Source organism: Aotus nancymaae, unplaced genomic scaffold (genome assembly GCF_030222135.1).
Source record: "Aotus nancymaae isolate 86718 unplaced genomic scaffold, 86718_ANA_hifiasm-v0.15.2.pri h1tg000106l, whole genome shotgun sequence".
Classification (NCBI taxonomy): Eukaryota; Metazoa; Chordata; class Mammalia; order Primates; family Aotidae; genus Aotus; species Aotus nancymaae.
The window spans coordinates 1,273,111-1,288,080 of record NW_026988521.1 but is presented as its reverse complement, the minus strand read 5'-3'; the positions used below and the strand labels follow the sequence as shown (position 1 = coordinate 1,288,080).

At 61.3% G+C, this 14,970-nt stretch overlaps 2 protein-coding genes and 1 non-coding gene across 6 annotated transcripts; 1 reads left to right on the top strand and 2 right to left on the bottom strand.

The window, feature by feature from the left end:
- Positions 1-674: 674 nt before the first annotated feature.
- On the bottom strand, positions 675-3,393 carry RPLP2 (ribosomal protein lateral stalk subunit P2). Of its 2 annotated transcripts, none has more exons than XM_021676980.2 (5): positions 3,291-3,393; positions 2,956-3,079; positions 1,840-1,888; positions 909-1,007; positions 675-788 (listed from the first exon to the last, which is right to left on the bottom strand). In XM_021676980.2, the coding sequence occupies exons 2-5, from the start codon at positions 3,076-3,078 to the stop codon at positions 715-717; spliced, it is 345 nt and encodes a 114-aa protein (XP_021532655.1). In that variant the 5' UTR covers position 3,079; positions 3,291-3,393; the 3' UTR covers positions 675-714. The 2 variants fall into 2 exon arrangements, with proteins under 2 accessions (XP_021532655.1, XP_012311529.1); XM_012456106.3 differs by having other exon boundaries at positions 675-791; positions 3,291-3,392.
- On the bottom strand, positions 1,670-1,803 carry LOC135272152 (small nucleolar RNA SNORA52). The gene has a single exon (XR_010340243.1). It is a non-coding gene; the product is annotated as a small nucleolar RNA SNORA52 (small nucleolar RNA).
- A 560-nt stretch (positions 3,394-3,953) lies between the features above and the next one.
- On the top strand, positions 3,954-14,967 carry PIDD1 (p53-induced death domain protein 1). Of its 3 annotated transcripts, XM_012456105.2 has the most exons (18): positions 3,954-4,533; positions 5,622-5,666; positions 5,890-6,012; positions 8,237-8,608; positions 9,125-9,538; positions 9,790-9,999; positions 10,078-10,132; positions 10,277-10,478; positions 10,564-10,689; positions 10,801-11,055; positions 11,134-11,281; positions 11,379-11,514; positions 12,557-12,707; positions 12,796-12,919; positions 13,008-13,126; positions 13,201-13,314; positions 13,403-13,602; positions 13,818-14,967. In XM_012456105.2, exons 4-18 carry the CDS (start codon positions 8,311-8,313, stop codon positions 14,074-14,076), a joined length of 2,811 nt encoding a protein of 936 aa, XP_012311528.2. In that variant the 5' UTR covers positions 3,954-4,533; positions 5,622-5,666; positions 5,890-6,012; positions 8,237-8,310; the 3' UTR covers positions 14,077-14,967. The 3 variants fall into 3 exon arrangements, with proteins under 3 accessions (XP_012311528.2, XP_064226391.1, XP_064226390.1); XM_064370321.1 differs by having other exon boundaries at positions 3,954-5,666; positions 10,876-11,055; positions 11,379-11,481; XM_064370320.1 differs by having other exon boundaries at positions 3,955-5,666; positions 10,876-11,055.
- The last annotated feature ends 3 nt before the right edge of the window (positions 14,968-14,970 follow it).

Sequence of the window (14,970 nt, the reverse complement as noted above, 5' to 3'; positions counted from 1 at the left end):
GTGATTGTGCAAGTCGCTCAGGGCATTATGGCAGAGCCATGACCCTGCAGGGGAAGCCAGGGACGCTGCCACCCCCAAGCTGGGCTCACTTCCTGCATGCATTTGTGAAGCCAGAGGCTACCAATCCTGGCCTTGCGAGGCCAGGCACCAAGCCACACAAGGACAGAGCCCCGATTACCCAAACTCTGCTTCAGATCAGCTTCTCTGCTGTTTCTGCTGTTTCTGCTGCTCAGCCGGAGTGCAGCGGCACCATCGGGGCCCACTGTAACTACAACCTCCTGGGCAAGTGACCCTTTCCCCTCAACTTCTCACACAGCTGGGACTACAGGCATACACCACCACGCCTGGTCTGTTTTTTTAGAGACGGTTGGTCTCAAACGCCTGCCTCAAGTGACCTTCCCTCCTCGGCCTCCCAAGTGCTGGGAATATGAGCATGAGCTACTGTGCCCAGCCTGTTAGCAATTTTCCGGGTGTACTCAGGAGCCTGGACACTGTTTAAGGCCCACAGGAAGGGGCCCCTGGCAGCTGTGATGCCCAGACTGCCCGGCTCATGCTCATCCTGCACCAGACCCTTCCCCAACGCCGCGTGGCCCACGCTTGAGCCCCACACCTGCCGTCCGTGATGAAACCTGTGCACAGGCGACCCTCTGACAAACTGCTCATGGGATACTTGAGAGATGTGTAAAAAGGCTTTATTTGCAGGGGAGCAGGAGTTTAATCAAAGAGGCCAAATCCCATGTCATCGTCCGACTCTTCGGACTCCTCCTTCTTCTCATCTTTCTTCTCCTCTGCTGTGGAACAGAGCACATGGTGAGCGCTGAGTGCTGGGCCAGTCCCCCCAGTAGTGAAGACCCAACAGTGACAGTCTGAGCCTCAGCCCTCTGCCCACTCACCAGGCCCCCACTTACCGGCAGCGGGGGCGGAACCAGCAGCAGGAGCTGCAGAGCCAGGGGCAGCAGAGACAGCCACAGCCCCACCGGCAGGTACGCTGGCAAGCTTGCCAATACCTGCAGAAAGGAAAGAGCTGAGATCAGAGCAGCTGCCCAGCTGGGGAGGCTGTTCCACACAGAAGCTAGATGGCACCAGGCATGGCACAGTGTGCCCAACATACCTGGGCCCCACCATACGGCTCCAGTGCCTCCCGTTCTTCCAGAACCCTCCCTCCCGGGCCACTCCTCAACATTTACTGTCAGGGACTTCTCTTCCCCACCTTTCCTATCCAGGGACTCGCCTTCTAGGAATCAGGCGACACTGCCCACCTCCCCACTGTCCCCACCTCCACCCTCCGAGGTCCACTGGACAGATATGTTTATAGGCAGGTAGTGAGTGTGCTGCCACAGCGTCCAGATCTCCGGCCACAGCGATGTGCTCATGGCTTGGCCCATTTGCCAGGCTGGCCCCGTCCTGGTCATGTGCACAGAGAACAGCAACAGCTGTCCCACCAGCTCAGCTGATGTCAACAGAAAACCATCTGCCCAAGAGGCAAGAAGCCTGTGGTCATCCCTGGCACCTAGTCCCCATCCACAACCCCCTTCACAGAAAGCACGTGGTAGGACTGTTTACGTGACCCCAGTTCTCCAGACGCCAGGCTTCGGAGGAACCCTAGGAAATGGTCTCACGGCCACCCGGAGTCCAGGGAGAGCAGTGTGCCCCTGCTGCCCCGCTCCTGGCGTGTCTAGAAGCGCCCATGGCGTGAGCCCACTGGAGCCCTGCTCACTCCTCGGGTGAGGCTTCTAGGGTGCTCTGGTCCACAAGCGAAACCTGGCAGGCCACACGCTGACCGGCAGGGATTAGGATGGACCGTGAAAACAGATGAACATCTCTTGCAAACAGACTCACCCTGGGCGATCACGTCCTCAACGCTCTTTCCGTTCAGCTCGCTGATAACCTGGAGGAGACAATCGCCCAGCCGCTGCCAGAAACGCGCAGCTGCAGCCCTGCCCTGCCCGATCCCTTCTAGAGTCACAGCAGGACTGGGTACACCACGTGGAAATACGCCCTAAGGGAGCCACCAGCCTCACTGGTTAAGTGGTGCAACGATAAACGGAAGCCAGCGTTCTCAGACTCAATGCTGACTGTTCGTACCTGTCTTAAACATGGGCAAAATAAGGCGGCACTGAAATTGGCTTTGACTTCAGGCTGGAGTGCACTGATGCGATCTCGGGCTCAGGTGATTCTTCCATCTTAGCCCGGGACTACAGGCATGAGCCCCCACACCTGGCTGTCAGGCTGCAGCAGCGTGATCACGACTCACTGCAGCCTGGACCTCCCAGGCTCAAACGATCCTCCCGCCTCAGCCTCCTGAATAGCTAGGACTACAGACGCGCACCATTGACTAATTTTTTTTTTTTAATTATTGGCTCTAAGTAAGAATTTTTTTTTTTTTTTAACTTTTGGTGGAGGCCCGGTCTTGAGATGTTTTCCAGGCTAGTGTGGAACACCTAAGCGCCAATAATCCACCTGCCTTGGCCTCCCGAAGTGCTGGGGGAGCCACGCACCAGGCCTGCCTGTTTTTTAAGCAATCTCATGCATCTCACCTGTACTGAACTTCCAAAGCTCGTTAGTCACGACCTTGCCTCATACTCGCCTTGCTTACTTTTTTTCCCTTTTGAGACAGTCTTGCTCCATCACCCAGGCTGGAGTCTCCTGCCTCAGCCTACCAGGTAGCTGGGATTACAAGCGCCCACCACCACACCCGACTAACGTTTGTACTTTTAGTAGAGATGGGGTTTCACCATGTTGGCCAGGATGGTCTCGAACCCCTCCTGACCTCGGGTGATCCGCCCGCGTCCGGCCCCCACCCTGCTTGCTTCTCTACGCAAGAAATCACCAACCGGACTGGCACAAGCCGCTCCCCGGACCCTCCAGCACAAGGCCGGATCAGGCAGAAGGGTCGCCTGCACGGGCCACGGGCCACGGGCCACGCGACGGCTGCGGGGCAGGGGCGGCGGCTACCTTGTTGAGCCGGTCGTCGTCCGCCTCGATGCCGACGCTGTCCAGGATCTTCTTGATGTCCTTGGCGCTCGGGGACGGGTTACCCCCGAGGGCAGCCAGCAGATAGGAGGCGACGTAGCGCATCCTGAGGCGGGCGGAAAGGGCGCGACGGCAGAGTTACCCCGGCGGCCTCCTGCCTGCCCACCCCGTGGCCCCCGGGCGAGGCCGCGCGTGGCTCGGCCCGTAGGCCTCTGCCCCAGAAATACTCCGCCCCGCGGCCCGCCGCCCACCCCGCATCCCCAAGGCCCCGCATCCCCAGCCCCAGCCCACACCCCGGGCCCGGCCACCACACTCACGCGGCGGCGTCTGCAGCGGCGGCGGAGAAGCCCCAACTCGTGCGACCTCGGCGGCGTCAGGGAGGAAAAGGAAGGCGCCGACGCAAGGGGCGGGGGTAAACCGCTACCCAGAAGCCTCTGGGACACATGCGCGGCGACGCATGAGGCGCCTCAGAGTGACGTCACGAGGCGCTCAGCCAATTACGACGGCGGAGAAACCATTGACCCCCCCCCCCGCTTCGCTCCCGTCTCAGGCAGTTTCTGCGGCAAAGGCGAAGCGCAGTAGTTCCGGAACTGGCTGCTCTTATAGCGTGGGCGAATGTCCCCCAAAACTCGTGGGGCGATGGACCAAGCAAGCCCAAGGGGACGACATCTGTCTTCAGTACCAGGGGCTCCCATCATGCCACACGACGCCTACAGCTCCCAACATGCAGCGCGGCCGCCACCCCTCCCCCCCCGGGATGTATGCTTTGCCCGCGAACCACAAGCCCCATGGTACACCGCTGCCGGAAGTGGCCTGCGCCACTGGCTTACGCGGAACTGCACGTGGGCCCGGGCAGAGGCTGCAGGCCGTAAGCTCGCTCTGAGTCTGTGGTGATTCTCCGGCCGCGGCGACCCGTTGTCCCATGTCCAGCCGGGCTCAGTGAGGTGAGCCAGCCGCCTCGGACTTAGCGACTGCGGCTCTACCTGGGAGGCCGCGCCCGCCATGCGGGGCCAGGGCGTACTGCCAGAGGACGAGCGCGAGCCTTAGAGGCCAGGAGAATGTCGTGGGCAGCGTCGCCCACGCGCCCCTGGGAGGAGTGAGGTCCGAGTGGGCAGGCCCTGCGCCGGCCGCTTCGGCCCAGAACTGACCTCTGTGTCCATGTGGACATCAGCCTATCAGGGACCCTGCTACACCCTGCGGTCCTGGGAGGGAACAGGGTTGGCCCTGCCTCCTAAGAACTGGAGTTCGTGTGCGAGGACACAGGAAGCGAATGAAGGAAGCGATCCGAGGGACAGGGACAGAGAGGGAATCGGTCTGGGCAGCCTGAGAAAGCTTCCACGAGGCAGTGTCCTTGAGCTAAAAGATGAAAAGGAGCCGACCCTGCCAATATCCGGGGCAAGCACCAGACACTGAGGTCAGAGGCGGATACCTGAGGTGTCACGCAGGCAGCGCCAGCTCGCGTGGGGCTCTGACAACAGTGGGGTATACATCAAGCACTGGAACTCGAACTTCTCGGTCGCCTTCAGTGGCCTCATACCCCTTTGTAGATGAGGAAGTTGGGTACAGAAAGGTTTTCTTGCTCAGGGTCACACATCTGGGGTAAAGGCAGGAAACCACCTTGGGAACAATGGGACTTACTACATTTTTTAATTTTTGAGACTGGGCCTCATTCTGTCGCCCAGGCTGGAGTGCAGTGGCTCGATCACAGCTCACTGCAGCCTCAACTTCCTGGGCTCAGGTGGTCCTCCCACCTCAGCCACCACACCCGGCCAACATTTTTTGGTGTTTTTGGTAGAGACAGGGTTGCCCAACATGGGCTCAAGTGATCCTCCTACCTGGGCCTTCTAAAGTGCTGGGATTATAGGTGTGAGCCACCATGCCTGGCCAGCATGGGGCTTTTGTAATTACAAAGGGAAGCCATTCAGTGTCTTAAGCCAGTCCCTTCACATTGGTGTGCCTCCGTCCACACCAACTTTTTTTTTTTTTGAGGAGTCTCACTATTGTCCAAGTTGGAGTGCAGTGACGTGATCTTTGCTCATTGCAACCTCCACCTCCCGGATTCAAGCAATTCGCCTGCCTCAACCTCCCTAGTAGCTGGGACTACAGGCATGCCTCACCACGCCTACCTAATTTTTGTATTTTTAGTAGAGACGGGTTTCACCATGTTGTCTAGTCTGGTCTTAAACTCCTGACCTCAGGTGATCTGCCTGCCTTAGCCTCCCAAAGTGCTGAAATAACAGGCACAAGCCACTGTGCCTGGCCCCATCTCACTTTTTATTATCCCCAACAAACTCTGTACCCATTAAATTCCTGTTCCCTGCTCCCCTGGCCGCTGATGGCCACCATTCTACTTCCCGTTCCCACGATTCTGACAACAGTAACACCCCTCGCGTAAGAGTGAAATCATACGGTATTTTGCTTTTTGTCTGGTCTCTTTCATTCAGCTTATTTTCAAATTTCAAGTATTTACCTAAAAGGAAGTCCCTAAGTCTAATGTAAGTGGAGAGATGTTTACGTGGGCCAGGCTTGAGGATTGCGACCTGGGAGCACAGATTCAGGTTGCCCAGAATTTACACTTGGATAAGCAGCAGTTACAAATTGGTTTTTATTTTTTATAATTTTAATTTTTTTTTTTTTTTTTGAGACAGGATCTTGCCATGTCATCCAGGCTGCTCTCCAACTCCTGACCTCAGGTGATCCACCCACCTTGGCCTCCCACAGTGCTGGAATTACAGCGTGTGCCACGGTGCCTGGCCTGTAATTTAATCTTTTGTAGAGATGGAGCCTTGCTCTGTTTCTCAGGCTGGTCTCAAACTTCTGGCCTCAAGCAGTCCTCCTGCCTTGGTGGCTCAAAGTGGTAGGATTACTGGTGTGAGCCACTGTGACTTACAAGTGCATTGTTTTTTTTTTTTGCAGACGGTAGTCTCGCTCTGTCACCCAGGCTGGAGTACAGTGGTGTGATCTGCGGTCTCAGCTCACTGCAACTTCCACCTCCCAGGTTCAAGTGATTCCTCTGCCTCAGCCTCCCCCACAACCCAGGTACCTGGGATTACAGACGTCCACCACCACACCTGGCTAATTTTTTTTTTTTGAGACGGAGTTTCACTCTTTTTGTTCAGGCTCGAGTGCGATGGCACAATCTCGGCTCACCACAGTCACCTCCCTGGTTCAAGCGATTCTCCTGCCTCAGCCTCCCAAGTAGCTGGGATTATAGGAGTGCACCACCACACCCAGCTATTTTTGTATTTTTAATAGAGACAGGGTTTCTCCATGTTGGTCAATCTGGTCTTGAACTCCCAACCTTGGGTGATCCGCCACCTCAGCCTCTCAAAGTGCTGGGATTCCAGTGTGAGCCACTGCGCCCAGCTTAATTTTTGTATTTTTAGTGGAGACGGCGTTTCACCATATTGGCCAGACGGGTCTCAAACTCCTGACCTCATGATCCGCCCGTCTCAGCCTCCCAAAATGCTGGGATTACAGGCGTGAGCCACTGTGCCTAGCATTTTATTACTTTTATTATTATTATTTTTGAGATGGAGTCTCGCTCTGTCACCCAGGTGGAGCAATGGTACAGTCTTGGCTCACTGCAAACTCTGCCTCCCAGATTCAAGCGATTCTCCTGCCTCAACCTGGAGGCAGGGATCCAAGTAGCTGGGATTACAGGCACCTGCCACCGAGCCCGGCTAATATTTGTATTTTTAGTAGAGACGGGGTTTCACCATGTTGGCCAGGCTTGTCTTGAACTCCTGATCTCAAGTGATCCGCCCACCTCGGCCTCACAAAATGCTGAGATTACAGGCGTGAGCCACCGCGCCCGGCCTGTGGTTGGTTTTTAAAACGATCCCTCGGGCACCTACATGAAAGAGGCTGGTGGGCACGGAAGCAGGGAGGCCTGGAAGAGACCTGCGCCTCCCAAAGGGAGGGATGGTGGTAGCTGGGAAGTGGAAGGAGGAGGCTGTGTGACCCGAGTACAGACGCAGGCGCCGCTGGTGTTGTCTGCTTCCTCCTTGGAGCACGTGCTCTGCCAGGCGACGGGGCTGGTGAATGAAGCCCGCGGCCAGCCCCGGGGATGCCGAGTTGGGGAGGGCGGACAGCAGGTTTCAGGTTCTTGGCTTTGACACACACCAGCTACGGAGCCTCCTGCCCTGCGCGACTCAAGGAGGCGGCGCCAGGAGGATCACTGCCAGGGCTTCGGGCCCAGAGTGATGGCTCGAAAGGAAGGGTCTCTGCGGGCCCAGAGGGGAGGTAGCGGCCGGCTTCCCGGAGGAGGCCGTAGGGGCTGGTTGGGGACGGGCACTGCAGTTGTTCTGGCTTCTAGCCGGGTTGGGCGCGGGCCAGCGGCAAGAGCACCCCCGTCACCCCGGCCTGGGATCGCACCGCGGCCCCGAGAACCTGGGAAAGGGTGGGTTTCGCGGCGCGCCGCGGGCCTTCCGGACGGGGGAAGCTGGACGGCCCCGACCCGCTGACTAACGGGAAGCCGAGCGCAGCTGCGCGGCAGATGGACGGGTGGCGTCCGCGTCTCCTGGGCGGGAACGGGCGGAGGGAAGGCGGGTCGGGGAGGAGCCCGGAGGCCTCCGATGTGACCCCGGCCCGGCCGGGGCGCGTTCCGACGAGGCGGGGTCTACGGTCTCCGCCCGCCCAGAAACGCGCCGGCGGTTTTCCCCGCGCCAAGCGCGCACTGAGGAGCCCCGGTCCATTTGCTGCGGGGAGGGGGGACCGTTCCCATCCCCGACGCCATCTGAGCCGGCAGTGCGCGGCGCACCACCCTCCCCAGCGGACCCAACTGGAAAGGGCGGAGAGCGTTGTTCCACGTCTCATGAATTGGGGTCCCGGCCTCAGGCCCTCAAGCTTGCACTACCTTCCCTGACTTTCGGGGCGCAGTCACCCCGCAGTAGAGGAGGGTCATGGCCCACCTGGCAAAGCTGATGAAACCGAAGGGGGGTTCATTCCGAGACCTGCGGGACAGCCTGGGTGACCTCACAGCTGCAGGCGTCCGTGGGTCAGATTTCCAGGACCAGGACTGAAGCCTCCCTCCCTCTCTGCTGCTGACAGTGAGGCCTCCTGCCTGGTGCTGCTTCTCGCCCTGGGAGGCCCATCTCCCAACCCTCCTTCCAGTGATGCCTCGGGGATGCAGGATGCCCACGAGGTCTCCCCCACTCTCCAGCCCAGGCCCCGATGGCTCAAGAGCTCCCCACTCCAGCCAGAGTCCCTGTTTCCCCAAAGAGAGGAGGGCTCCCGCTCACCCCTCCCCTTGCCTCTGCAGCTCCCTGGGCCCTGCCTGGACAGGCCTGCCTGCGTGCTGGGACATGTCTGGCCTCCAAGGACGGTCGGGGGGTGATGTCTGCAGCAGTGGAGGGGCCAGAGCTGGAGGCAGTGGCACCGGCTGCAGAAGATGCTTCGGAGGCTGTGGATGCAGCATCCAGGGCGCTGCCTTTCCTGGGCGGCAACCGGCTGAGCTTGGACCTGTCCCCCGGGGGCTGCCACAGCCTGCTTCACCTGTGTGTCCAGCAGCCCCTTCAGCTGCTGCAGGTGGAGTTCTTGCGTCTGAGCACTCACGAGGAGCCTCAGCTGCTGGAGGCCACCCTGGCCCGGGTGCCTCGGAGCCTGTCCCGCCTCCGCTCCCTGGTCCTCACAGGTGAGCTCCACCCGTTCCCGGCCCTGTCTCCACCTTTCACCCTGCCCTGCCTCTGCTGCTTGGTCCTCAAAGGCAAACCCCAGGCCCAACTGCAGCTCCAGGCCGCCCCTCGCAGCCCCCGGGTGTGAACTGCTCTGCTCTCGAACCTCCAGCCCCAGCCCCAGCCCCATCCTCGGCGACTCCCAACCCCGCTGTGAGGCCGGCTGGGCCCTGGCCCCAGGCCACCAAGCCGCCCCTCGGGGGTCTCTCGCAGACCGCAGTGCAGTGAGTGGGGTGAGGGCTGGAGGGGTGTCTGTCGTGGGTGATGGCGTCAGCTGAGACGAGCTGGGGGTCTCCATCCCCGCTTCTTCCACCTGCAGCGGCCTCTCCAGTGTTTCTGTCTGTCCCTGTCTGGCTGGGGTGGGGGTGGGGGTGGGAGGTCGGTGCCTCTCGAGCAGCTGTTTCTCTGGCTGGCAGGGTTGATCTGGGACCTGGGACCCTGGCTCTGAGTGCCACATCCGCCTCCCCCCTTCCCAGGAGGGCAACGCCGGGACACGCTAGGCGCCTGTCTCCGGGGCGCCCTGACCGCCCTGCCTGCTGGTCTGAGTGGCCTGGCCCATCTGGCCCACCTGGACCTGAGCTTCAACAGCCTGGAGACGCTGCCGGCCTGTGTCCTGCAGATGCGAGGTCTGGGTGCCCTTTTGCTGTCTCACAACTACCTCTCCAAGCTGCCTGAGGCTCTGGGGGCCCTCCCCGCCCTCACCTTCCTCGCCGTGACACACAACCGCCTGCAGACGCTGCCCCCAGCTCTGGGGGCCCTGTCCACCCTGCAGCGCCTCGATCTCTCTCAGAACCTTCTGGACACGCTGCCTCCTGAGATTGGAGGCCTGGGCAACCTCCGTGAGCTCAACCTGGCCTCCAACCGACTGCAGAGCCTCCCGGCCTCCCTGGGTGAGTAGCCACCATGCCCTGGCACACTGACCCCACGGCAGGGGCCTCTGCACCCACAGCTGGGTCCACAGCTGCCCCTGGGAGTCACTGCACCTCCCTGGCCTTTGAGACTCCCTGAGTGGCTTTGTGGGAGTTCTCTGAGCCCAGCTGTCGGGGACAGTCTGACACGGCTGCTCTGGGGGGCGGCAGCAGGAGTGTCCCGGCGTCGTGGGCCTCGCTGGTACCGAGCCTAAGCCAGCACCTGCCCACAGCGGGGCTGCGGTCCTTGCGGCTCCTGGTCCTGCACAGCAACCTCCTGGCCTCTGTGCCAGCCAGCCTGGCCCACCTCCCGCTCCTCACCCGGCTCGACCTGAGGGACAACCGGCTCCGGGACCTGCCCGCTGAGCTGCTGGATGCCCCCTTTGTGCGCCTGCAGGGGAACCCCCTGGGCGAGGCCTCGCCAGAAGCCCCGAGTTCCCCAGGTAGGCCTGGAGCTAGAGGGGCAGCCCTGGGACTGGACGTGGTCTCAGTGTCCTAGCCGTGTGTCTGACCCTCCACAGGGGCAGCCTTCGTTCCAGAAATGCCCAGGCTCTTCCTGACCTCAGATTTGGACAGGTACGGGGCGGGGTGAGGGGGCCGCAGGGGTGTCTGTCTGCCTGTTGCCCTAGCGCCTCCGACACCTCCAGAGTTCCTGAGTCCAGGCTCTTGACACATAGGCCCTTGTGGGTCTGACCCGATGCGCACTCCTTCCTCACTCAGCTTTCCTGTGACCCCTGGAGGCTGCTCCGTGACCCTGGCTTGTGGCGTCCGCCTGCTGTTCCCAGCGGGGGCCACCATTACTCCCATCACCATCCGCTATCGGCTGTTGCTGCCAGAGCCGGGCCTCGTCCCCCTGGGCCCTCATGATGCCCTGCTCAGCCGTGTGCTGGAGCTGCAGCCCCACGGGGTGGCCTTCCAGCAGGCACGGCCAGGGTGTGGTGAGGGGGTGTGGTGGGGGTGTGCGGACCCAGGCCTGGCCCCAGCCCTCACCCGCCCTTTCCTGGCAGGATGTGGGCCTGTGGCTGCTCTTCACACCCCCACGGGCCTGGCGCTGCCGTGAGGTGGTGGTCAGGACCCGGAATGACAGCAGCTGGAGTGACCTGGAGACCTTCCTGGAGGAAGAAGCACCCAAGGTGAGGGCCACCCAGGTCTGCCAGTGGCAGGTGGGGAGCTCCTGCCCTGTGCCATGCACCCCTGCCCAGAGCCTCGCCCTGGCACCTTCTGCCCCGCCCCGTCTGTCCTAGATCTGGTCCCTCCATGTCCCCAGCTGGCCGTGCCTTGACCCCGGCTCCTCTGACTGTCCCCCTCGCCTGTCCCAGCGGCTCTGGGCTCACTGCCAGGTGCCCCACTTCTCCTGGTTCCTTGTGGTCTCCCGTCCCATATCCAACGCCTGCCTGGTGCCCCCAGAGGGGACACTGCTGTGCTCCTCGGGTCATCCTGGGGTCAAGGTCATCTTCCCCGCTGGGGCCACTGAGGAGCCTCGTCGAGTCTCCATGCAGGTACGGCCAGGGGAGCACCAAGGGTGGCAGGCGGCACCTCGGCCCACAGGCAGGTCCTCAGGGGCCCGTCCGCCGCAGGTGGTGCGCATGGCTGGCCGAGAGCTGCGAGCCCTCCTGGGAGAGCCAGAGGCCACAGTGAGCCCCCTGCTGTGCCTGTCACAGAGCGGCCCCCCCAACTTCCTCCGACCTGTCACCGTGCAGCTGCCTCTGCCCTCTGGTGTCACAGGTGAGAGGCGGCCATGGGGCACACCTGGACCTGTGGCCATAGGGTGGAGGGGATCTCCAGCCAGGAGGCCTCAACCTGCTGCCCCTCCCATCCCCAGGCCTCAGTCTGGACCGCTCCTGTCTGCACCTGTTGTACTGGGCCCCTCCTGCAGCCACCTGGGATGACATCACAGCTCAGGTGGTCCTGGAGCTCACCCACCTGTACGCACGCTTCCAGGTCACACACTTCTCCTGGTCAGTTGTAGGGCCACAGCCCTACAGGGTCGTGGGGTGTCCCTTGTGCTGTGCTGAGGCGCAGGATCCGAGAAATAAAGAGACAGGACACAGAAGGACTGGAAAAGAGCAGTTGGGTCGGGGGCCACGCCACCTATGAGCAGAGACAGGCGAGGCCCCGAATGACCAGGAGCGTCTATATTTATTGGGTACCAGACAGGGGAAAGGGTCGTGAGTGAGGTCATCTTAAGAACAGTGATAAGGTCAAGACGATCACGTGGGCAATAAACAAGGGGTCCACCCCCATTAGGTCACCTAGGCTAGGAGGTGGGCCATGCGCAGTGAAGGGTGCAGTGTGCGCTATCTCTTGTCTGGGGCAGGCTGCTTCCAAGGGATTCTATAGGAGGATGCTTTGAGCAGCAACAGAGCTGACCAGGTCCACAGCTGCCTGCTGGTGGCTTCCAGTGATCTCTATAGGAGGATGCTTTTGAGCCAGCACAGTAACAACAGCTGATAAAGTTTAGTCACCAAGGCGCAATTATCCAGAGGGGTTTTAAGCCCTCGGACGCTCTCGGGGTTGCGGGTCTGTGGGCAGCCTTCCACAAGAACTGGAGCAAGGTCCTACAACTCCTTTATCAGGAGGAGTGGCTCTTGCCCCAAGCCTGCCATACAGCGGGTATCTTTACGGTACTGAACGCTGCCGCCTGGGCCAGGTTCTTGTCCTGGTGTAACTGTTTTTCCCTTAAATCACGCTCTGCGCCGTGTCTGCTCTAGGCATTCCTCTATGAACTAAAATACAATTGTATATATGTAGAGAAATAACTGGGCAGTAAGATATTCTTCAGGCACTAATTGTTCTGCCTGTAAATTAAGACGTGATTATATATAAAGGATTATATAAAGGAAGTGACTGAGAAGTAACACCATAAACTAAGATGTTCTCGGGGCACCGATCAGGCTGGGGATCTGCTTAGCTCTCCTTCCTCGGCGCCCAGATCGGGGGCTCCCCACAGTCAGTGCCCCCAGCGTCCTCAGCCCCCTCCCTCACCCCCGGCCCTCCCAGGTACTGGCTCTGGTACACCACCAAGAACTGCGTGGGAGGCCTGGCTCGGAAGGCCTGGGAGCGGCTGCGGCTGCATCGTGTGAACCTCATCGCTCTGCAGCGGCGCCGAGACCCCGAGCAGGTTCTGCTGCAGTGCCTGCCCCGAAACAAGGTGGGGTACGCGGCTTGGGGGCTCGGGGCGGTGGCTGGAGGGCTGGGGTGCCGGGCTTTGGCTGCGGAGCTGCATGGCATCCCTGCAGGTGGACGCCACCCTTCGGCGGCTGCTGGAGCGCTACCGTGGCCCGGAGCCCTCCGACACGGTGGAGATGTTCGAGGGCGAGGAGTTCTTTGCGGCCTTTGAGCGAGGCATTGACGTGGATGCTGGTGAGGCCTCCGCGTCCTGGAGAGGGAGCCCTGCTGTCCTTCCTGTGCCCCCTGCTCAGCCCCACCCCCACCCCCCACCATCCCCTAGACCGCCCTGACTGCGTGGAGGGCAGAATCTGCTTTGTCTTCTACTCACACCTGAAGAATGTGAAGGAGGTGTACGTGACCACCGCCCTGGATCGGGAGGCCCAGGCTGTGCGGGGCCAGGTGGGCGAGGGGGTGGGCGCCCCAGGCTGCCTGGGCACAGGGCCGAGCTCTGAACGCCATTCGATGCCCCTCAGGTGTCCTTCTACCGTGGCGCAGTGCCCGTGCAGGTGCCCGAGGAGGCGGAGGCTGCCCGGCAGAGGAAGGGCGCGGATGCCCTGTGGATGGCCACTCTGCCCATCAAGCTGCCGGTGGGACTGAGGGACAGTGGAGGGGTGGGGGCAGGACCGAGGCCCAGGGGTGGAGCCCAGGGTTTTCTGCTCTTTCTCTTTCCAACAGAGGCTTCGGGGGTCCGAAGGACCACGGCGGGGGGCTGGCCTCTCCTTGGCGCCCCTGAACCTGGGAGATGCTGAGACCGGCTTCCTGACGCAGAGCAACCTCCTGACCGTGGCTGGGCGCCTGGGTCCGGACTGGCCAGCGGTGGCCCTGCACCTGGGCGTGTCCTACCGTGAGCTGCAGCGCATCCGGCACGAGTTCCGGTGAGGCTTCCACTGGCTGCCTGGAGGGCCCGCCCGATGCTCACAGAAGTTTCTTCCAGGGGAGGTGGGGGAAGGGCAAATACCAGGCTGGAAAGGAACCGTCTGGCCGAGGCTGGCCCAGGCCGCAGGGAACTCCCTGACACTCCGAGGCAGAGCATGGTGGGGGTACTGGGCAGGTGGGCGGGACTCCCTCTGTCCCCGTCCTCTGCCCACAGGGATGATCTGGATGGGCAGATCCGTCACATGCTCTTCTCCTGGGCTGAGCGCCAGGCTGGGCAGCCGGGGGCTGTGGGGCTCCTGGTGCAGGCCCTGGAGCAGAGCGACCGGCAGGACGTGGCTGAAGAGGTCCGGGCGGTCTTGGAGCTCGGCCGCTGCAAGTACCAGGACAGCATCCAGCGCACAGGCTTGGCCCCCAAGGACCCTGAGGGGCCCGGCTCGTCGGCTCCACAGCCCTCAGAGCCTGCCCAGGCCTAGGCCCCACAGACTTTCGGCTGGCCTGGACTTCTCCCAGCGGATGGGCAGAGCCCCCACCTTCAGGCCTCTCCAGTGTGTGGGGACAGGGTTCCCCATGGGCGTCAAACCTGCACTGTTTGATTCGCTATTTCAGAGCTTGATTGATTTGTTGGATGGAGAAAGCACTGGAGGGCGGGCGGGGAGGGGGGTGGCAGGGTTATCAGAGGCCCCGCCCTGCTGGGAGGAAGTCCTGCCTGAACACATGCCCCACAGCCTGGTCCTATCCCCTCCCACTGTGCCTGGGGCCTCCTGTGGGTCCTGATCTTCCCGGGAGGACCTGTGCTGCAAGGTAGCCCAAATGGGCTACTTCGTTTTCATTTTCAGATGGGAGTTTGTCACCCGGGCCGGAGTGCAGTGGCCTGATCTTGGCTCACTGCAACCTCTGCCTCCCAGGTTCAAGCAATTCTCCTGCTTCAGCCTCCCGAGTAGCTGAGACTAGGGGCACTTGCCAGCACGCCTGGCTAATATTTGTATTTTTAGTAGAGATGAAGGTCCATTCACTATGTTGGCCAGGCCGGTCTCGAACTTCTGATCTCAAGTGATCTGCCTGCCTTGGCATCCCCAAGTGCTGAGATTGCAGGCACCTGGCTCCAAGTGGGCTGCTTTGGATACAAAGTCGCTTTTCAGCAGGTGGGCTTGTGCTTCCACCTGCGCACTGGCCCTCTGCGCTGGCCCGGGCAGTTCCACCGAGCACCTGTTCTGCCCTGGAGACCACGCCTCCCCCAGGACACCCTTATCCCCCCGCGCTCTGCCACCTGCCCGCGCCCCGTGGTTCCTTGTCCCTGCAGGGCCCTGAGGCCTGGAAAACAACAAAGGACCTTGGGGACGTGCAGCCTGGCCTCTGCGCGCAGAACT